The sequence below is a fragment of the Strix aluco genome, chromosome 4 (genome assembly GCF_031877795.1).
Source record: "Strix aluco isolate bStrAlu1 chromosome 4, bStrAlu1.hap1, whole genome shotgun sequence".
Lineage (NCBI taxonomy): Eukaryota > Metazoa > Chordata > Aves > Strigiformes > Strigidae > Strix > Strix aluco.
This window is the reverse complement of record NC_133934.1, coordinates 13,550,540-13,574,972: the sequence shown is the minus strand read 5'-3', so window position 1 is coordinate 13,574,972 and position 24,433 is coordinate 13,550,540. Positions and strand designations below refer to the sequence as shown.

Genomic DNA, 24,433 nt, shown 5'->3' with positions numbered 1-24,433 from the left:
GTATTTTTAAAAGAAAACTGTGTAAATTCAATTGCTAACAGTAAGATGCCAGCCACAACAATTGAATTCAGTCATTAAAATATAAAATAAAGGAATAGCTTCCTGTGCTAACCTCAGTATAACAACATATATCAAGTCTCATCTGTAATAACCAGGCTGATGTTTGCTCTGTGGAGTCCAAATCACTAATTCCTCCAATTTACACCAACTTCTTGGCTTTCAGGAATAAAAATCGTTTTCTATCTAAATATACTTACACTTAACAATCAGAAATGAATCCCTCTGCAAACAAATCTCCACATTGGCAATCATCTTTGTTAGTAATTATTTATAGTGCAGAAGCATCAAAGCTTTCTGCTTTCAGATTTAACATTACTACTATTACTACCAATTTCCAAGGGACATCCAGGATAACTCAAACACTTTTCCAATATACTTATAGCTCGTATTTCCCCCTTTCCTTCTAATGTGCATAAATATTACAAAAGCCCTATAAAAAGGTGGTTTTGAAGAAGCATTCCAGTAAGCATCACTACTATGTAAGTCTTCACAACACTGACCGAACTGGTGCATATTTAACAGCTCTCATGGAGCAGCAATGGCACCCTGATGACAGACAGCAACTGTGCACCTGCGGACGTCAGCACTGCTCGCAGCAACCTGTGCTCTCAGGATCAGGCAGGTGTGGTGTTTCCCTCTCTGCTAGCAAGGGACAAATTTAAAAACAGGCCAAGTTTGCTGACATTTTCTGAAGCTGGACACTTAGGTTGGTGGGCTAACCAGTGCCTCTCACTCTGGTCTCCTCTCTGCTGATACTCCCCCTGCAATGGGTCAGGCTCCAAAGGCAGCAGAGAAGGAAGGATGGGCAGCCCAGGCTACAAGCAATTTCAAACCAAACCCAAATTTAAGATATCTTGAAATGAATTTGAAGGTATGAAAAAGTAAAAGAAACATTCTCAGTATTTCAACCTAACCAAAAAACTGGGAAAGATTAATGCAACAAACAACTGTTTGTTTGTACTCTGTACAAACCACATTCTGCAGTAATTTCTGGAGGACAGTTCAAAGTTTAAGCAGCTAAAAACCTTCACTTGGACATAGTGTAAATTCTTGCAGCTAGCAAATCTTCAAATTTTAATGTAATTGGTTGATTTGCAATATCATTACTGCTAACAGTTGCAACTTACTTGGTTTTAAACCAGCACCTTTGTAACATTTACATAGTATCACAAAAGGCCTCTACTCTATATAACCCATTTTCCTGAAATGCGAGTGGAAGCACAGAAACGTTGAATCTAGCAGTTAAGTACATACCTAACCCTGGAAAATAAAATCCATGTTCAAGTAATCCATTTTTCAGAAAACTGCAGCTCATCACCACCACAGGGAAAAATCAGAAATGCAAGGACGCTGCTTCTCACATCATGGTATAAGGAAAGTTTTTCTCCAGTCACAGACTAAGTCTCACTTCCCTGAGATCAGCAAACACTGACATACATAGACCAAAATAGTCTGTGAATCATAGGGGACTTGACAGACATACAGTGCCCTACATACAAGCTCCTACTGTCCTGTCTCCCAATGCAGAAACTTCTACATACCCATTCTAATACTTCTAGATTCCCATTTCAAGCATAGCAGCTGGAAAGAATACAGACACACCAGAAAACATGTACTAGCAGTTATTCACAAGACTTCTGGGAGTGTAACATATACTGAGGCATGAGCGCATACAACACGCACAAAATCATATTCACATTGCACCTGAGCAATGAGAAGCACCACCATGCAGATGACCATTACTTGACTCTTAGCATCAGGTGTTTCAGGAATTTCTTTAAGACATGTAATAATTCACAGCTACCTATTTCAAAGAGACTGCATATGTGAATTCTGCTTTGAGCTTCACTGCTGATTAAAGAGGATATACTTGACCTAAATCTCCTATTCAAAAAAAAGACTACAGAATACACATCTGACTTCATCTTGTACTGGTTATTTCCATATCACAAATCTGCAAGCAGAAATAAAATATACCAAATCAAGCAGGATGTCAGAACTAACATGTAGTATGACAAGAGTCTTGTGTGCTACCTTGGCAGCCAATTTGTCCTGCGCTTACCAGTGCCTATTTGTTGAATTTTACTAATTATTGTTGAATTTATTAGTTGAACTTTTCTTTTTATCATATCACAATGTAGAAATAAAGACATTCTATCAGAAATTATTTATGAAATAGTGACAGACAGAGCCTGATTTACAGCTATACATTTGAAAACCCTGAAAAGATTTATTAAAGACCTTGTGCCAAGTTTTGTCATAAATTTAAACCTCTCAAAACTAATAGAATGTGAGGTTGCATTGACTGGATAAAAGTTTAGAAATTAATTATTGAAAATCAGTGACCAAGCTCACTGTTGGAAAACCATTTTTATTCTATTTTAAATACTCATTTAACATCTTAGATGAAGGAGAAATAATATGGATCCACTATCTCCATGACCGAGAAATAATATGGATCCATGGAAGGAAATAAGCAATCATTTGTTTTTAATTGAACTCTGATGATATTTATTTTTTACTAGAAACTGTCTCAACAGGCAGAGCATGCTATGGCTGTCTTCAATGTAATCAGTACTATCACAGAGCAGCATTAACCTCAGAATTTATGCAAATGGTGTTATTTTGCACAGACATCAACTACTCGCAATGCCTGGGTCACATGAACAACAAAAGCACTACAAACACGAAGAATTAAGGTGACAATTAAGTTCTATTCAGACTTGAGTTGAACTGGAACTAGAGAATAATAAACCAACTCTCACTCCTTCACTTTCTTCTGTACTCTGATCCTAAGTAAAACACATACAAATGTCTTTATATTACACACAGATGTTTCCATCTTTTTCTTTTTAAAACAGTTGAAACAGTAAATATGAAAGAAAAAGCACTACTGTATTTAACAATACAGATCCCAAACCTCTGTCATATTAATAATTCACAAAAGTCACTGAACTGCATGACATGTTGTGCTGAAAGATTTTATTAGGAATTGAGCCTCTTAATATACATTTTCACTACTTGTATTTGCACTAGCAATATACAGTCTGCTCTTGTTTGCATTTAGGCAATTAATATAACAGGTACAATAGATTTTCAGCAAGGAAACATTCCTGAGAAAAGGAACTGTATTACTATACACAAGGCTGCTTTGCTAGGTGGGGTTTTTGGTCTTAGTAAAGAATTGGGGAATTTTCACCAGGAACCAGTAATACAGACCACACTCATTACTGAAGGCAAGCTTAGCGTTAACCTAAGAACTACAGAAACAGTTGATCAAGAAGGTGCCTCAATATGGCTAGAAGTGCATTTAAAACCCTTTCTTGTTTAAAAAACAAAAATCCCCATAATCATTTCCTCTAATTTTCTGAGATAATTGCCTACTCTACCATCCTTTCCCTGGCCAAAACAACTACACTGATACTAGCCAGCAAATACCTTGCCTTCTCTTAGCACATACTCCTCTATACAACACATTACTACAGTGGATGAAGTGTGGAAGGAAAGTCTCAAGATCCAGAAGCTAGTAGTGATGTAGTAACACAACATAAGCAGTAATGATTGATTACCTTTTTATGGCTGTAATAAAAGATACTCAGTTCTTTTTCTATTATAAAATACTCAGTATTATTGTATCGTGTTTCACATTTTAAACTGATGTAAGAACCACATCTATTATTCTCTAAACTCAGCATTTAAATATATGAAACATTACTGAAATGTCTGAGGTCTACATAGAAAACAAAATACATTGCAAAGGACAGTTTTCTTTCCATAATGATGCGTACATTAAATAAACTGCTCCTGCAGTGAACAATGACACTGACTCTACCTCCACAGTGTTGTTTAGTTTTACATTATTCAACGCTTTTGAATTGTCAGTTTCAATTAGAAAGAAATCGGGCACAGAGAGAGAGTTGCATTTTAAGCCTGCATTTTATCTTACACATACACTGTACCACTGACCTCCTGAACTTCCATTTATAAGGTTTATATGCAGCTAAATCTATTACATACAGTAGTTATACAGTTAAATATACTATAAACATTTATAATGTTTCTAGTCCATATTTGTCTATGTATCATAATACACATATGAATAAACTGCATATAGGCTAAATTGCTGAAACTAACTGGTCTTTTTGTGCCACTCAGACACTGCTGGCACCTGTGAAAAGCCGCAGATTGGTACAACCTGGTTCTTTTGCAGCTCTGCAAACTTACTGTCATGGAAGCAGTTTGCCTTGTTTATCCTGTAGCTGATATTCTAGATGGTTCTTTTCTTTTGTAAATACATCTTATTTGCTTCTCCAGGAGCCCTAACACTACATAGCAACTATATATAGTTATCATTTTGTTACTGAGTGGGAGATCATCTGTTGATTATACATGCATGCAAAGAGAGCCAAGGTTGTCATCAGTCCCTAAGGGCAAACCACCAAACACAACACTTCAGCATCAGAGATCTGTGCCCTTGCAAATGGGGAAGATTGCAACTCAGTTTAGACACATGTGGTAAAATTTTACAGGGTACATGTGTCACTGGTGAATAACTGTCATGTGGAGACATGACACTAAAGGGAGATCCAAACCAAGTTAATTCCATGCCTTTTAAGCATGTTCAGCAGCTCAGAGTGGCTTGAAGTGCTCTCTTAGGAGGATCTAACAGCCAGTCCTTAAACTAACCCCTTCCTTGAAGAGGCAGATCTTTTGAGGAGGCAGTAACAAGTTAATACAAACATGTCCCTGCTCTCTGGGAATAGTAAATTAAGAAATTCCTAAATCCCAGCCTAGGATCAACTGTCCTAATCCTACTCCTGATCATGATTTCTTCAGAAAGCAGATTTGATGAGTAAAATAGAGATGATGATGAGTGCCTCATAGATGTAGCATGAAAATTATATCTATGGAGTACTTTAACGTGTAACTGGCACTGTATAGCCACAAGTGTTGCTGACAGTGAAATTCACTTTGGCTAAATCCATATTGCTTTTTTCAGGTTTGCCTGAATGAATTCTTGCCCCAAGTTGCCTGTACAGGACATTGCCTTAAATGTCTGTGCTACGCAGATCCAAGCTTCAGGTAGTACCAGTGTTTGATTTTCCTGCATGCTGAACCACACACCCAGCTGAAGGTTTGACTGGGTGAGCAGTTCGGGCTTCAGTGCAAGCCAGTGTGACAGCTGTGCTCTAGCCCTGCCTCCATGGCTTCTCCCAACTAAGCCGCATGAATAAAGATTACAAAGTCAGCAACATCACTTGGATGGAATAAACCTTACTAATCCAAATCTTCAAGGCTACCCACAACATTCATCTGAATAGCACTGTGAATGAAAGAACCAAATCCGTGCACTAAAAAACATAACTATATCCTGTTTAACAAGCGGCAAAGTTATGCTTTAATAAGTTTTACCTCTGTTCATACTTGACTTGAGGAAAAAACTAAACAACACAAGTGACTAGAATAAGGATGAGCCCTAATTTCTAGGGTCATTCTAAAGCTGTTTCTAAATGAGTTTTGTAAAAAAAAAAAATAAAAATCATCGATATTTACAACATAAATCCTGAACTGCTGAAGGTTAAGAGATGAAGAGTTACCTCTTTCACTTTTCTTAGGCTTTTTACTAGCCACTCTCAGAACAGACTCGACTGATAGTGAGCCTGAGCCAGTAGAGCAGTACCTGTTTTCTATATTCATCCAACAGTCTCAGGTAGTCAGCTCCTATCTCAAGTATAATTTGAGATGTTTATGAAAGACAAGTTCATAAATAAATTTCTTCTTGGAAGATAAAAATGGATAATTTCCCTTAACTTTGATTAAAGAAGAACAAAGATACTAATTTCTTTAGTTAAGGGGAAAAAAGTCCCCAAAATCTGTTTTCATTATCCGCAGAGGATTTTCCTTTAAAATCTTTAGGAAAAATAAATGTCTTTTTTCATCCTATATAATTAATGTTTCACATGCTTATGATTCAATATGTTTTACACTACACTGGTAATTCTCATTATTCTTCAAATATCACATTTTAGGAGGTTAATACACCATTAACATGATTAACTTTTTAATAGAAGTTAAGCCATATGGAACCAATCTGCACCATTCGGCCATATAAATGACTAGATAGTGAAGGTCAGCTTCTGCCCCACTGCACCTCTGCAACTTCACTGGCTTCGCTTGATTTTGCAGGCCTAGACCAAGGGAGGAACCTGTCTCTCTCTAGAAACTGACAGTATAAGCAACTTTTAATTTCTTCCCAAATCAGGGATAATCCATAGAAAGGCAGAGATGAATCAATGCACTAGACTTGTCTGCATATAATCTGCAGAATGCCTTCGCCACCAGAGAAGCATTTCTCCGGATAAATTTGGGATCATGGACGTGAATCACATCCTTTAACGCAGTTTGATAAGAATAGTGAATTCTGTCCATTATTTCTCTGTCAATCATTAAATCTGTAAAATACAGAGTAACTGAATTAACAGTGCAGTTGATAAAAGGAGCAGCACCGTTGTTCCCCACAACTTTTTGCCCCTGCCAGGAATATAGCAATCATACCATGCAATTCAGTGTTCTGAATCAGATCCTGAGTGGCTGATACCAAGGTCCTGAGACAGCAAACTCTCAGACTGAAGGACATTCTCTGACTCCAAAAGCACACAAGCCTTTTCCCTCCTTTATCCCTTCCCCCAACTCACTCTCCACAATTTTCTTGCCATCTCCCCTAACAGACTTTGCCATAAGTAACAAAGATACATGTTTCTCCTACCTAACCTGCTGTCTTTCCTGTGTTACACCCTGTCTCTCCTCCCTTCTCAGTTCTTCTAAAGGTGGTGTGGAAATAATACATTTTACTGACCCAACACCTCCCGGACAGCTGGTTCCCACAGCTGGGGTGCAAAAGACAATAAAGATAAAACACAGCTCGGCAATGAATCACAAGCCTGAACAGATCTCAAAGGTCATCTAGTCCATTCCTCTGCCCCATGGGAGGCTCAGCTATCCCCATGTCATTTCTTACAGACATCCATGTCACCTGCCTTTAGAAACTTCAGTCATAGAAACTGCACAAGCTCCCCAGGCAATATAACCCAGGGTTTCACCACCTTCACACAAAAAAGTTCAATCTTCCTCACAGGTCACATCATCTAGGTCTCACGTCTTTCTCCTCTCTTTCTTGACAAGTCTCATCAGGTCTTTTCTGTTTTCCCCACACAGACAACTCCAATTAAAGCAGTTTCCTTCAAAAACCACTTTTGAAAGTGATGACTGAAAAACTTACTGTATACTGCTGCTGGTATTAAATTGCCTTTTTCCACTGTGCAACTGCAACATACTTTTGAAACTTACAATGACAAAATTATTCAAGTCCTGCTTGTTTTAACTCCATTAGTTTTATTGCAGATATGCATATGTAACAGGAGAAACAAGTCCAGGTAGTCACCATTGTCATATGTGTGTCTGTAACGTCTATTACTAGAAACAGTGTAACATCAACAGTAAAACAGCAGCCATCAAATAAAGGAATTTTTGAGATTAAAACCAATTCAATTTCCATAGTCATGTTTAACACAGATAACCCAATGTTACAAAATAATGACATATCAAAGAGATGAAATTCAACTTTCCTCAAGCAAGCAGTTTCGTTCGGAACACACTTGGTCCACTAGTGAGAGCACAACAAATCAGATTTAGCTCACAGTTTTCCTATACCCCATGAATTCATATGTCACCTGATTAGTATTGTTTTTTAAATCACTGAAGAAGTAAAAGAGGAAGAGAACTAAAACAATACTATAGGTTAACCCACACTTTCTTCATTATTGTTGGCTTTACTTTCCTCAGGGAACAGAGAGGAAAAAAGTGCATACAGAAGTCAAAAATACCTCCTTTTGTAAAGGAATTCAGTCTGCTGCATGGAGCAGTGAGGACAGAGGACACCCCTTACCAAGATTTTAAAACTCTGAAAACAGAAGATAAAATTGTAGTTATTCACAAACAACAATACACTAATACGCTGGATAAAATATAAAGTATTTCTTTGTTTTAAATAGTGGATTACAGAAGCCAAAGACCCCAAAAGACAGACTTGGGTTTGGCCCCAAAGAAATTATTTTCCAATACAACAAAATAACGCATTACTGCCTGCAACTGCATTTCTCTATGTAAGTTACTATCATACACGCAGCACTAACATATCATAGGACTGTGAAAGGACTTCAGGCCTTTACAGATGAGAAGCGTTAAAGGTTGTTTCATGCAGCCAAATCTTTAAACAAAAAAAAAAAAACCAGAACAAAACAGAACAAACAAAGCACATTTTAAGCACCAGTTTAACTTAAGTATTCATTATGCATTTTAAACAAAGTATATAAATGAGAAATTAAAATTTGTGATTGTCCTCTTTGAGCTGAAGGTATCCCTGGAAAAATTTCACAGATAAATCCATTCCCTCATGATTTTCATGATCTCTTAAAAGATGTGGCAATGTCAGATATAAGGGATGCGAAGAATTATTACAGCTGACCAACTGAGCATTCCCAAGAAACATTACACTAGTCAGAGCTGAAGAACTAACACTTTGCTACTGAAGATTTCCCGTACTTCATCTACCTCAAAATCAGATACCAACATATTTCATGATGACTTCTGATCACAGCAGAAATATAATATAGGTCAACATTGATATTCGAGGTATATTTTGACCCATTTCAGGCAAGCCACTCCATGTGCAATCATGGAAGAACATGCAGTCCTTCTGATCCACATACCAAGTGAAGATAAAACATGAGAAAATCTAACACTTGTGTCAGCAGTGTTCCCAAAATTACTAAAAATCTCCATCTGATTTTTAAAATACACATAACATATAAAAGAGGAGAATATTGATTTGAAAAATTCACAAGGGATTATTTTCCTCAGATTACAAAACTGACAGGCTTGAAAGTCCAAATTGTAACATAGCTGCACATGCTCATTAAATATACATCTGAATCTCAACATGTAGCAACTACACTGCAGTAATTATACTGTGCATTTTGCAGAATCTAAGGTACAAATTTATAAATTTAAGACAAAGTTACTTCAAATGTTATTACAGGTCACTACATCTCAAAACATAAATCATCATTCAGACAAAAAGCATTAACCAAAATTTCAAAACAAATTAAAAAATGCACCGAAACATGAACCAGAATGCAAAGAATGTCCTAGAGGCAAGATTAGCAAACAATTACACCAGCCAGTGGTAACAGTTGCAGTACACAGCATTTTTAATTTTTCTTCTGAAAAAATCTGCTTTGTGTTCCCAGTATGGCAAAATCATCCTGCTGTTTTCTACATTCTAAAAAAATGCAAATCATCAATAATCAAGAGAGCATCAGCTGATCACATTTCAGGATGCAGCATGGGAGTATTAAGTGACTGAGCATTGATCAAATGACGACAGAATCTGGAGACTGAGTCTCAAGTAGTATTGGTTGACCCTGATGTTAATATGTTCATATTATATAAGCCTTCACAGAAGTACTGTTTCTGCTGTTGGAAAGTGCTATTAAAACTCTGCACACATAAAATATATTTTCAAAGTCAAGCACCTACAAATGCATTTCTCCTGTTCAATCAATCAATCTATCTTAACATGGCCTGCTCTTAGACCAACTTTCTGGCAAGGAAATATGGATTAGTACCTGACCCAATCATTTCACTGGTTTCAAGGTAAATTCTCTGAGCATTTAATGTGTGTCACCTGCAGGAAAATCCATTTTTATGCAATGAGCTACCAACCATTGAATGATTTAAAATGAAGGTACCTTTTCTTTTCTCATGTACCTTGCACATACACAGAGGATGGAAAGAAGGCAGCAGTATTTCAAAAGATTATGCTTACATATCCCTTCTAAACGTATACGGTTCTCTAGGGAACAATCAACTCAGCAATGTCTGCAATGCTCAGGCTATAATTACCAAAATGAGATGCATAACCTTTATTACACCAGCAAACAGTTAACTTTACAGATTATTTCTCCTACTTTAGTGCTCTCAAATCTTTCATCTCTTTTTAAGTAATCAGCTGCTTCCAATCTTCCACATTGCAGCTACTGTGCATTCAATGCCAGGTGCTGCACACCTCACTAGCAGAAACTCAGCACAATGCAAGACCTTTTTCAGCCCATGTAGTTTCATATACTGCTGTCGCATGACAGAATGCCTTTGGGATTTAGCAAATTCAAACATAGCACAAGAAAAACGCCTTGAAAGTCTCCCTGTTTTTTAAAGAAAAAAAAAAAAAAGGAAAAAGGAACTGCCTACATCTCCAAACATGACAGTGCATTCCTGGCATAGAATATGCAATGCAAGAAGAGAATAAGGACAGTATTTATGTTACCTTCAGTCACATAGTTGTGGTCTCGAAGAAAGCTGTGGTTAATTTTTCGTGTGTCCGTGTCCTCGCCCATTTACAGCAGGATTACTCAGCATGCCTATCCGCAGTGGACTGATAGCATCAGCAGAGGTCGTCACAAGAGCACCATCCATGCTGCCACTGCCTAGCAGAGGCGGAGAACACACTGGGCTACTGAGCACAGCATAATGAGAGCTAGTGATGCGGCACAGATTTTGGGGGGGGGGGGGCGGCGAATAAGGATCGGGGGGGGAAAAAAAAAAAAAAGAAAAGAAAGAAAAATAAGTAATGGGAGAAAGACGGAGGGAGAAACGGCTCCGTTAAATTATGAATGCAGAAAGCCAGTAGGGAGCTTGCGTGAAGGGAATACAGGCACTTCTCCCGCAGTTACAGAATAACCCAATTGTTAAGTCAGGTACTCCTTAAACAAGTGCCCACGCAGAGTCTCCTCCAAGTGCCTGCTGCTGGGGTTCTTGCTGGATGCAAGTGGCAATCAGCGTACTGCAGCAAAACCCGCCCAGAGAAGGGCTCTGACTGCTGTTGCTGCTACTGCTGTCATATGCCTGTGCTGCATCAGAGCAGGCCCCTCCCAGTCAGCCCTCGCTGCCCAACCGCACAAGATCTGCATGTAGTAAAGTGAAAAATGAGACTGCAGGTAATTATTTTAGCTCTTCTGCTGGTAAGATGGGCAATGACAAAATTAAGGGAGGGGATGAGGGAGAAAAAACTTCAAGCTGCTTAAATGGGTTTGCATTGACACGTACTGCGCACTAACGTGCGGCCACAATTTTGTGCTAGTCAGTACTGTCATATGCAGCAAAAGCAACAGTCGTTCAATGTCAGCCTGTATAAATATTACTGAAATTGCCAAATATCTGCCTATGCAAATGGAATCATTAGAAGCAAGGCAACCATTTGGAAGAAGTGAGATAAAATAACTGTTATGATCTACAAAACTGAGGAAAAACAAAGATAAAAAGACAAATTACAAAGTACAAAAAAAATGAGGGCCAGCAAACAGTCTCTGTGGCTTCTCTGGACAGGAAAGGAAAAATGGACAAAGGGAACGTTTGCAGGTCATGGGGTTTTCTTAGACCTGTTAACTTTTGTTCACTGCATTATCCCAACACCTTGGAAAAGCAACATAGAAATCTGTATACTAAGAAATATGAAAACATGTGGAAGAGGAAAATTACTCACTTGCATTATGAAATAAAGCTTGGTCTTTAATCCAAGTGTTTAATGGCTTATATTACAGCAAATTTCTTTGAACTGAACAGACAAGCAGTTTCCTTAAGCTTTCAGTATCTATTCATGAAACCATGAACTGTTTGCTGCAGAAGGCACGTATTCTGAAAAGGTATAAGCACCACTAAAGTTTAGAAATTTGAATAGAAAGCAAATGGCTGTGTATCTAAACCACCACTGCAGAATGAAAAGGGAATACACAGTCACAAAACCAATTCAGAGAAGGGCAGTCCTGTGGTTTAGGTCCTGGAACTGGACACAAAAATTACAATTCAGTTGTCAGCATTACTACAGCATTTTGTGTAACCCTGCATGAATCTTGCACAGATTTTTTTTTGTTGTTTGTTTTAATTCCTTTTTAATGAAGCTAGGACATACGGTTCTCAAAGGTAAATTCAAGTACCCTGCTATTACTATAAAATGGGCATGTGACTTAGGAAAAAGTAGAAAACTATGTAAAAACCTGCCCAGGGATAAACATCTAATTTCAGGATGAAATAAGGTTGGGAGAGAAAAAATACCAATGGAATGACTTTCTTCCCTTTCTCATTGATAAAGCAAAATAAAACAGAACCATCTACAACCTGACAAGTAAACATAAAATCCTCACATTTGAGAAGCTGGAAAAGTAAAAGAAGTTATTAAATACTTTCACCTGTATAGAACACATTTTATTTATATGCAGCTTTTGTAGGTGACAATCCTAGAAATGTTATTTCTGCATTGAGAGCATCATTCAATACTGTGGTGGTACCAGCAGCTCTCCAGGGCCTGCCCTATCCTTTGCTGCCTTTGCCCATGCTTGCTCATGTACCAAATCCTTTCAACTTCAGGATATTCTGTCTGTTTACACACTGGTACCATCTACTTTTCAAGGCTGTGCACAAAACCAATTTGCTTTCCCAGTTCAGAGGGTAAGCATACCAGCAGTAACACCAAACCAACCAGGACCTGATGCCTCACGATTGCCAACATTTTCCATATGGATATGCATGGCCTGGTGCATAGTTGAAGCCTTAGGTACAAAAGTTGTATCCCAAAACAAGGATCCAGTCCTGCCAGCAGCCAGACCATCCTGAAGTCTATTCTGAATTTTCTTCCTGTTCACTGGAAGCAAGTACAGCATAAATACTTGATGACAACACTAGCTGCAGTTCAGAAAGTACCTGTGAGAACCTGTAAATATAATGAATGAGAAAATATACCCAAAATTTGACTGAAATGAGGAAGAAGGACTTGCAAATACTGATTATTTATTTGTATAAAATGACCCTAATCTATGTGATGGAGCTAACTTATTTTGTCCTTCCCTGCCACATTACTTTATCATCTTGGATTTGTTCTTCCAAAGACAAAAAGGTCTGTGAGCAAAACACACTGACATGAAATCCCAACTCCGCTGAAGTCAGTGGCAAAAAGTACAACAAACAGGAAGTTTACACTCAAGTATTTAATGCCATGGTTAGACCAGTCTGGGTCAAGAAGGCACTTCCCTTCAGCATCTGTGCAGGAGATAGTCAAACTGTCTGGTCTTAGAAAAATAACCTAGATGCTTCTGTTAGGAACCTAAACTCCCTTTATACTCAGTGTAGCTTTTGGAGGGCAATAAAGAGCATCTGAATCAGAAACATCTTTCTCCATTTTGTATATTGGATGCTTAAGTTTCCCATCAGGCACACAAGTTAGATATACAGCATTAGAGAGTGTGGATTCCTCTGTGGAGGTAACACTGAGCAGCTTCTTCCTATTGCTATGATGACTGCTGAAACTGGAAGAAATGTCACCTTGCAGGGCATTTGATCCCAAAAGAAATCAAGCAACACAGTTGAATAAAAATGCATCGAATAATTTGTATCTACAAACATACAGAAAATGAATGTGTGTTCTCTCCTTTCCAAGAAAAAGACTTACACAGAAAATTTATTATTGAAAATAAATAATTATGTGAATGGTGTGTAAAGTCTCAAAAAAGCCACACTGACAGCGTGAAAAAACACTGGGAATCATTTTCTTTGTAAATACCTCTAAATTTCTGTGACTAGGGTGTCTGCAATTTCTACAGTGTCTGAGAGAATGTCCTGCCCTTCCACATAAGCTCACCAATCACTGCCCCTTATTTGTCCTCAATCAGTTGAAACTTTGTGATTTCTATGGTTTACCATTTTGAGCCTCCTCCCTTTATTTGTTAGGTGTAATTTAAGCAGTTAAAGATGTTTTAATTTTTTCTAGGACACAAGTGGACTTTTTTTTGTGAAGTCAAAATAATAACTCCCAATAACTCCCATCCAGAGATAACTTTCTCCTCTCATGATCTGAATTAGGTTCATAGACAACTTCCTTAGGCATCACATCTCGGTCAGATCATGCTTACCTTGTTCTTCCTGCTTTTAAGTTAAAAATATCTCATAAGGAGGAATGGAATGAGGAGGAAGCCTTTAACAAAAACACTAGACAATATTCCCCACGTGCACGCAAATGCCTTCCCAAAGATTATGAGCCAAATCCTTACTGTGTGGCAAACATTAGTAGTCCACTGACTTAAGTAGGTCAGTTCACATGAGAAAGATTAGCAAAATCTGCTCTAAATTTGTAGCACAATGCAAATTTGTGAGACAATGTTTGCTGATAACTAGCTGTGCCATTTTAAAATGCTACTTATCAATCCCACTGATAACCTACATAATTTGATCTGGTCAAATATCCAGGGAGAGGGTGGGGGGAAAGGAACCTTTGATCAAAAACATATTAGTTACTTGTATTTTCACAGTAGTTCACAGCCCTGCTCATAAAACAACCCACTAATTGAGCTGAATACTGTCCAAACACAGAAATAAGAGTGCCTTACCCTGAAGAATTTACAAGCAAACTATAAAATGGACAAGCTACATACAGATCAGCAGAGATATTTAAGCAAACAGTGAGCCAGTAATGAGCATGGAGTCCCAGTTTTGAGCGTTTTTCCAAAAGAAGGTCATTAGAGACTTTGTGGAGAGCAGCAACAAACAAAACTGGATTCAAGAGGTTGAAAAATAACTGCATAACAAGAATAGAGCGAGTTCAGCGGTAGAAGGGGGAAGACTGGCTAGCAGGTCAAAAGCTTTTTTTTTTTCTTCCTCCCCAAAGATGGAAGACATTAAGATGCATATTAAGATCCATTCTAAAGAGTAAGATGTTCAGTGAAAATGTCAGTGGAGAGTAAAAGACAGATGAGGAGAGTAAAAGACAAGGGCAGGCATGACACAGATGCCAATACAGACTGCAGGTGCCAGTAAAAAAATAGAAGAGTTAAAAGGAACACAGCAAACAAAAACCGTATCTGTGGCAGGAGGAGAAAAACCTGATAGGACAGTGAGAGAAAATAATTTGAGGACTGGAAGAAACCTGTATTTCACTTCGTCAGAGTTTTAGGGAGAAGGATTGGAGAAAGGGGAAGGTAGAGAAAGAAAAAAGGAAGGAGCCGGAAATTGAAACAGGAGGCAGCCAGTACCCTGAGGAATGAATCAAAACCAGCAAAGATAAAAATGGAATTGAGAATGTAAGATTTGGTAACAGAGTAGTCGAACAGTAGTAAGGAACTGAGGAAGATGAGAACAAATCTTTGGCTGAATGACTGTTGATCATGTTTGCTTACTGCATTTCCACCAGAAAGCTCTGCAGCATGAAAGAGGGAGGGAATTAGGCATTAGAAGGCAAGTGGTCCTGAGTGTTCCTGCGTGATCCTATTTATAAATACCTACTGAATGCATGGCCATCCTGTTTTGCTCGTGCAGAATGTTTTCGTTCTTTGAAACACATCCTCCCAAAGAGCTTCTCTTTAGCTTTGTCAGACACTTAGAGCACAGCCTTGAGTATTTTAAACTCTCAATATTTGAAATAGAGCATCATCAGATACTCCAAGTCTCCATTTTACTACCTTCAAATTCATCACACTATCCAAATTATAACAATTAATTGGACACATTTAAGATTCAGATGGACAGGATGCTGGGCCGCCTTGTCTAGACCATGCTTTTGCCAAGAAAGGTTGGACCAGAGGATCCTTGAGGTCCCTACCAACCTGGTATTCTATGATTCAAGCTTGAAGTGCAATTGAAAGAAATAGTGGTTGAATACTTAAATATTTTGTCTAATAAAACTTTTTATATACAGATCATTCTGTACTTCATTTAGTAAAACACAATGGCTTTAAATGAAATGGAACTGAATTTTGAAATGGCACAGAACTGAATTAATTATTTTTGAAGAACAAGAGATTTTAAGGCACTGTGATGGTTAAAAAAAAAAATCCTTAGAAGTTACACAAATTGCACCAAAAGCAGACTATCTTAAAATATTACCTTAATTTAACATTTGTGAAGTCAGTACAGGTTTTTAAGCACTTTGACAGATTTTGCTTCTAACCATATTCTAACATCTGCAAACTGTGTGAAACAGTGCAAAGTTTCTCTTCTCATCTTGAAATGGAGTAACGCATACAATTAGTCAGCTACAGAAAAAAATACAGCAAAATATTTAGCTAACCCTTTACAGTTATATTTCATTGCAATTGAGTTTGCTCACCAGAAGAGAATATTTATGAGCCAGATGTTCTCTCCCTTTATGCATATCAAGTTTACGTACAGAGATGTAAAACACTTACTTACTGACTTCTCCAGTTAGACCATCAGCAAATTAGCTCTGCTGTTTATTTATTCATAATGTCCAGGAAAACAAGATTGTGTAGTAGTCTCATACTCCAGAAATACTGGAGCTCATTGGCTGCCTTTCATTTAAACAGATAAAGCAAGAAGGAATTATAATGAGATGAAAAGCTACACCCCTAGTCTTCCTCCAACCCTATGCAGCATGACAGAGAAGAGACTCAGAGCTCTAAACCAGGGATAAGACAGCAAATCCACTCCCTTGGGTTTGAGTAGTTTTACTTCTTATTACTTGAGAATGCTAACTTTAAAATAGTGGCTCTCTCTGCTGTCTAGTCCTCTCTTAGTACTTCTATCCAGAATGAACATTCACTCTGGATCATACCCTTTCCTATATTTAAGACTAGATCTACATTGCAAATTGCAGCAGAAATATCCAAGCTAACTTTAACCAAGTTAGATCTTAGAAACAGTCCATCCCTGATGGCAGAGACCTCAGCATGAGCTGTACCCCTTGCAGGTATGTTAACACACATGTGATCAAAGCAGCATCTTTCCACCACTGCTTATTTTGAAGACATTCAAGTACATATCATTACATGATGCCTACTTGCAAAAGAGTTTATCTAATAGCTTTGTGATAGTAATGAGTGTATCATAAATGACTCTGATAAGAGTTTGCCTTAAAAATAAAAATCTGTATTCCCATACATTTCTGAATAGTCCTCTTTATATTCATCTAACAGCCAAATATAACACAATAGACAGCACTACCATGCCATTCCATTTTTGATTCAACAGCTAAACTAAAGCAATACTGCCAAAAGTTAACATAAAAAGTAACAAAAGAAAAACTATAGCAATCAGCTCTCAAGTAAAAAGTAAATAATTTTGGCTTATTCTACACCTCAACAGTAATTGTTTAGTATTTACATTTATAGCATTTAGTATTCCAATATATGCTCTTCAGTTACTGTATATTAAATTGAATACTTAATATTAAAAACTATGATGTAGCTAAACAATTGTGAAAAAAATAATGGCTGCTATCACAATTGGAAAATATTTTATTATTCACAAAAGAGAAGTTTCTTCAACACGCTACCTTTTGCTAAACATAACACCTCCCTAGAAGAAATAATTTTCAGCCTACATACTCTAGACACAGAATAAAACTAATACCTCCCAGCACCTGGTAATTTTAGAAAGCAAGCAATTAAAAATTATCATCAAGTAATTTAAATTACAGAAGCCAACTTCTTTCAACATCTTTCACCCTATCTCTTCTGGTGAACTCTGCATAAGGATCCTTAGCAGAGTCAGTGCCACTTTAATGTTTGCACAAAGCCACAGCACAGGATGAAATGGATCCACACCATGCTCAGTTTTTCACACAGGAACCAGCAGTTTAGCTCTTCTTTTTTGTGGCATGTCAGTGACAGTGGTAGAGCTAACCAATATGGAGAGCTCTGGGCCTCATCTATTGATGTTTTCCAGCACTGAGAGACCACTGACAGGATATTTTGGCATAACAGTTCCTGCAAGAAGTCCCCCTGAGGCGGAACAGATTCCCTGAACTTTGACATCCCTGTGCCCCCAGGGTGCCCACCCATGATACAAACTCCTCTCTAGGGCCACTCTATCTCTTTGGCTGGGAAGCAGTAGGTTTCCCCATTCTACCACAGCAGCTGCATACGCCATGGCCATCCCCTAGCTTCATAACAGCACAGTAATCTGCAGTCTGGCAACGCTACACTGGACACTGCTTTCAGGTGTTCCCTTCAGAGAAAGGAAGAAATTGGAAAGATAAACAGTTTCCTGTCTACTGGCTTGGGTCTGGTCAGAGCAGGCCTCCGAAGAGCCGGAGCTACCAGGCATAAATCATAGTAGGATTTGGCAACAGGGAAAAGTGCAGAAGGGCCCAAATCCTGTGAGCTCATAACTTTGGACGGCACTGAACACTATTAGAGACAGCAACTGCATCTTTGTCCTCTTCTTTAGTGGTTTAAAAATCACATCTAAAACAAATTCTGCAATCTATCAGCTAATGAACACAAGGAACCAGTTAACAAGAGCATGATGAAATTCCACTTAACAGAGTGAGTTCTACACACTCTAGGGGCAAGTTTTCATTTGGCAGATTTCAGAATACCACAACAGATTCCAGCAGGATCTAGGTTTTGCTAGAAAGATGGAAAGCAAGGTTGCAAAATGATAGGGGAAAGAAAAGCAGAAAGAACAGGCAAGATGCCAAAAGGAGAAGCTGGAAGTTTTCCCAGAATTTACTAATTTGGAGATAAAGCCTATTCAGTGACTGCAGCAGGAATGGGAAGAGTGGTCCAAGGAAAAGAGCACAGGATGGGGAGTCAAAGACCACGCACTAGTTCTGCCTGTGAGGCTTTAGCCAGGCCACTTACTTTCGTTGTGCTTCTTTTTCACTCTTCCACTGTCTTGCCTATTTAAACCAAAAATTACATGGGCATAAACACTGTCCTCCCTACTACAGTCATGAAATGGAGACTGATGCAGGACCCCTGATTAATGCTGATACTTATGAGATACTGTTCCCTAACTAATAAAGTGCATTTGTTCCTAAAACAAGCTTCTGTGTCCTCTAAAATGTGAGGTAGATTATTCACTGCAAACAGCATCACAAAAAAACACGACGTAGAAACTTCAGCCTCCTAGAAGAAGGGTTCAAGATGAGTCCCACACAGAAAACCTATCACTGACAGGGCCTGTCACTGTGCAAAGCCAGCCAGGCACACTGATGGACAAACAAAACTGGAGCCTGATGAGGAAGGCAAGATTGGGGACAAGTGTTGAAACAAATGCTTCCAAACTTAGCCTTTACTGTCAACAGAGGTTATTCTGCTCCCAAGTTTCTCAAACTGAAACACAAATATAAATATATTCCAAACAGGAAATACTATGTTGGGTTTGGTATCACTGCATTACATGCTGGAGAAAGCATACTACTCTTTTTGCAAATTTAGCTTAGTTTTATAAATACTTTATACAGATGTTAACTAACTCAAATACTTTCAGCATCACTTGCATGCTGTCTCACATCTAGTATATGAGGCAGCATGTCCCTTGTTACCACTGTCTGGTGTGTATGGGACATTTTCTCTCTAAAGTGATACCCATGATAGCCTCCTCTCTCTTAATTACCCTACAACATCAGCAACTCGCTAACATGCTTTACTGTTGTGCAGATGAGAAAAACTTTTTAAATATATGCCTCTACATGCAAGCCTATAAAATCACAATACATGCAGTTCATTCAAACTAACATTGTTTTTATGAACACAACATCCTTCTATGCACACAAAAAGCAGAAAATCTATCCATGCTACTAAAAAATTATGAACCTGTAAAACAGCAATAGGTCCTAAGAAGGATTGCTAAAATCCTGCTGGAAAGGGCTGGAAATCATGAGCAGAAGATGTTTCAGTGGCTGTTCATGATGAACAGATCACAGGCACCAGAGGACACAGCACTAGAGGTTGCTCATGGGCACGGTTGCTGATGGGCACTATCACAACAGTGGAGCCTCAGGAGCTGAACTGTGTGCTGCCTCCCTGGCACTTCACCCAGCACACTGTCAGAAGTGGTTTCCAGACAAGACCTATCACTCCATAGCCAGGCAGGGCAGCAATTACAAAATTAACTTCCTACCCTAAGACAAGATAACACACATCGCAAATAAATTTGCAGATGTCATGCTCTGGAGTGGGACGTGAAACCTGCTGAGACAGGAAAGCCTGAAAAGAGACTAAAAGAGAACCTGCAAATATGGACATGGTGTGAAATAATTATAAAATTGTCACTTGGAGGCAGTGGACAATCCAAAGAAACGATGCTATAAAACACAGATCAGCAAGTGGCCTGAAAAAGGAATTAAAGCATGGATACAGGCAATGACAGAACTCCCTTAGACTTTGAAGACATGCTTGTGTGCATATTTGTGCAAGAAAGGAATTGGGAAGAGAGGGAGGGAATCAAGTGAGAACAGTATTCAAACCCATGCTAAGGGTCACATACATCCTTCCTGAATAGCAATGGACCAAAACAGACATTTAAGCAGCATCCTGATGTGGCACCTGTGTGGTGAGGCTACTACACAGTCAAAACACCGGGAAAGGAAAGCGGTTTCTAAAACAGCTTCCAAAAATCAGCGTTCTGAAAGGATTACGCTGATAAGGTATAGAAATCCTAGAGAGATGAGGCTTGAACAATTTCAACATTAAAAAAAAAAATCAAGAGAAAAAACATCAAAGCAGAAACAAACTTTTTGCACAAGATCAAGAAAGGAAACAGAGGAAATTCTTTTAAATACCATGACCTGTGATAAAATATCAGAAGGTGACTGAGAATTTGTAACACCTCTAAAGCATTTTTGAGACTTCAGCAGATAATTAAAAATCAAATTAGCAGATTGTATTTGCTTTCACATTAAAAAGCAAACCACAGCCACTCTTCCTAACATTTTGCTAATTCAGAGCTCAAAATATTTCAGGAAATAATAATTCAGGAACAATTCCTGCACATGGCAAGTCTATTAAACAAAATCAACATAAAGGATCATTTATTAGTGTCTTTGCATTCTACACACAATCATACAATGATGACAGCTTGGAAGGGAACTTAGCCCAAAAGACTATGCTTTTCACAAGACTGCAGAGAAATGACATGACATATGACAGGACATTCATCCTGACTCCTTCCTTCCATCAATGTGTTTAATTAATTCAGATGGGCATAGTGCAAACAGCTTTTTCTCCAGCATTACCTTACACCACAAAGAGTAGTTATATATTTCTCTGTTCTACAGTAACTAAGGAGACATGCCAGTCCAGCAATATGGGAGCATCTGCAGACCCCAGCCATCCTAGGCCAGTGAGAAAGGACTGCTGCAGAACAAAAAAGCTGTTCCAGGAAATGACACAGTGCTAAATTGTTTCTTGTATGTAAAATTTACATACATGAACAATCAACATAAACAATGATTTTGCTGTTAGCCTTTCCTCCAGATCATCCAAATATTTAAATTACTGTAGCATCTGAAGTACAGTAAAAAATGCTGCACCTGCTGTAAGAGCTGCAATCTTGGAAATAATACTCACCTGATAAAACAAAAGCTAAAAAAAAAAAATTCAAGCTATTAAAAAAAAAGCACCTAACAGAAAACAAACACATAAGTGTTCAATGGTGTGAGAAAAGAGTTAATTTGTAAGCAGAAATGTAGAAAGCAAGCTAGCACTGAATGAAAATAAAAGTTTGCAAGACATGCTAAACCCCAAATTTTGAGGAGTATGAAACCCCATACTACATTATAGTAAACAGCAAATGCACCTAAATGTTGTTTCATTTCTGGCCACCCTCATACCAACAACAGGAATCAAAATTCAGAAAAAAGAACAAATCACAGAGATGATTTGGCATTGGAAACAGAGAATTACAAGGTAAACAATGACTGAGAAGACTCCTGTAGGAATAAAAGGAATAAATTGGAATGAATGGAAGCACAAATGTCAAAAGAAATAATTTTTATTGTGGCTCAACTAATGTGCAAAGTAAATAAAAGGGAAGTGTTGTTTATTTTGAACTATTCGTGCAAGGGAGAGTGTAAATGGAAATTTATTAACTGATTTTGCAACCTAATAAAGGACTAAGCACCTACAAGTTGCAATGGAAACAGCAGAGGTGCCTGGCCCCAGGGAGAATCTGGAAATGCAGGGTGAAGTGCTCAACCTATCCAGTGCTGGAGCTTCCAACTCAGGGGGGAGCTCCCTAGAATCAGCACCCTGAAACTCTAAGCCTAAAGGCACATACGTTCCTTTCTAGAGTTTAGAGGTCTCATGTAAGGTCACAAAGGAGACACGCCTGCTGATATAAGAACTAGAGCCTGAATATGAATATAGTCCTAATAGTTGGTGCCATTAAATATTCCCTGAAAAAACTACGAGACGGCCTTATTTTATTATATAATAGCATGCTGACAACTCGTATGGGAAATCCAGTATAATTCCATTTTCATTTAACAGACAAAAATTCTGGGTATGGACATTTACCATACCTCCCACTGAAGTTGCACCATGTGTCACCAAAAAATGCAGGATTTGTGGAACGAGAAATGATTCCAACTAAAAAGAACACAAATCTGTGTCTTAGTGATTGAGACACTCACCACAGCAAGGAAATTTGGGGCTTTTTTAGCTGAACTTGAAGTCAGCTCAAGTTTTTGCACTTGAACTTACTTTATGCACATAAAGTCATGCAAATAGCATCTGGAACCACAGCTACACACAACACTGTGTAAGAGGAAATTCAACTTGGCAAAGGAGGGAACAAGAGTCCTCACCCAACACAGGCCAAAAGGCTCCAGCATAACTTGCTGTTGGAAAAGAAAGGTCTGCTAAGCAAAACCAAGCCCTAGCATGTCACTAACCACTTTAACAAAAAAGAAGGGGAGAGGTGGCTGCTTAATGGTACAATTTTTGCTAAACTCCGTAAAACTATATTTAACCTTACTTACAGCTAGACAGGGACTAACGAAATTGCTGAGCAAGCATAAATGTTAGGCCTTAAAATATCTATAGTCTGTAACAGAATGAACTAATTTCAACTAATGAACTGCTGAGCTAGCGCAATGAAGAGACCAGAGCATGGGAAAAGTAATGCAATAATGGTATGCTTAAGACAATTATAAATCAAAGAAAAGAGAATGATGTCGCTAAGCTTCAAGGAACAACTCCCTGGGGAGGGGTAATGAAGACCATCTACAAGACACCATGCCTAAGGGCACAGTGACCAGTGATCTGAGAACTTGAACAGAAGCAGTTAAAACAAGAAGTGAGTAGTCTGGGAAATCAGGGAAGTAAGCTGTGGGTCACAGCAGGTTTGAGGAAGTAAAGGAAAATTCAGAAGCCAACAAGGTGGGTGGGTGCAGCAGAAGAGGATAAACACTGCAGACCCCAGAAGCAAAAAACCTGACTGTTGTAGAGGCAAGTACTTCTCTGAACAACCTTGATGCAACAGGAGGGATGTCCTTTGATCCCCCATGCATGAGTGTGGGCTTAAGGGCCAGAAGAGGGGTCTTGTGTACCTTAGGGGTTGGGAGAGCTTAAGCATCTGGGAGTAAAAGCATCTACCATAACCACAGAATTACATATGGTAATGACTGTAGGCTGTTCCTCCTATCCACTGTCATTTATGTAATCTCTTTAGTTATAGAATTCCTCCATCAACACACCCACTGCCATTCTTATCTCATCATTACCTACCTCACTGTCTGACTGCTGAGATTGCCTGTGATCCTTACTTGTTCTGATTATCCCATAGCTAAGTACCACTGATACTTAGCTGCCATTGCTCTGCTTTGTCCATAAATACTACCAACCTGCATAAGCTGTTAAAAATCCCATGTACCTCCTTGTAGAACTAGTCTTCCTTGTCAGATAATACTGCTGCACCCCACTCCATGGAAGCTAACCCACCTAACACAGTGTCAAAAATACAACAAAAACGAAATAGTTGCATTTTCTGTTGGGCTAAACGTATGCATGCAAGAAATACTCTAAGCTTGGCTTGAGCTTCCAGGATAATTCCCTCCTCAGTGGAGCAATGGGAACAACCTAGTAAATTTAGTCATTTCCACAAATAGGCAGCAAATGAGCTTGATTACATCTATTTGTATTTATCACATTTATATTCAAGCATATACCTAAGCCCTGTTTAGGATCTAACTATAAATCTCATCCTCACATCACTTAAGCACTTTTAAAAATTTTAACCAGATGCAATTAGATTATATAAGATTCTTTCAAATAAGATGTGGCTGAAACCTTTGGCAGCATGCATTTTGCATAGTTCTATTTAAAGAAGTTTAATCTAAAGGCTTACTTAGTAACACACTTAGAATGGTAACTTCTATGACTCCTTGGACAGTAATTAAGAGTGACTGCTTAGTTATTCAATTTATCTATAACAAACCAGGAGTATTTATCTTTCATTTGCGCCAATGTAACTGATAGATGTGAGCATTTCAAGTTCACCAGAAAACACATGAATAAACCAATAA

The 24,433-nt window shown here is 38.3% G+C and overlaps 1 protein-coding gene across 7 annotated transcripts in view; it reads right to left on the bottom strand.

Moving 5' to 3' along the window:
- Positions 1 to 24,433, bottom strand: part of PPP2R2C (protein phosphatase 2 regulatory subunit Bgamma) — a 201,548-nt gene that overhangs the window by 131,246 nt on the left and 45,869 nt on the right. For 3 of the 7 annotated variants that reach the window (XM_074822069.1, XM_074822072.1, XM_074822068.1), the window contains exon 1: positions 10,445 to 10,974. The exons of 2 other annotated variants lie outside the window; for them this stretch is intronic. Coding sequence is in view for 2 of the 5 variants with exons in the window: in XM_074822068.1 (XP_074678169.1) it covers positions 10,445 to 10,514 (70 nt within the window). In the remaining 3 variants the exon portion in view is untranslated. Of the gene's footprint in view, positions 1 to 10,444; positions 10,976 to 24,433 lie in introns of those variants that run through there. 2 more of the 7 variants (XM_074822065.1, XM_074822070.1) reach the window with 2 other exon arrangements.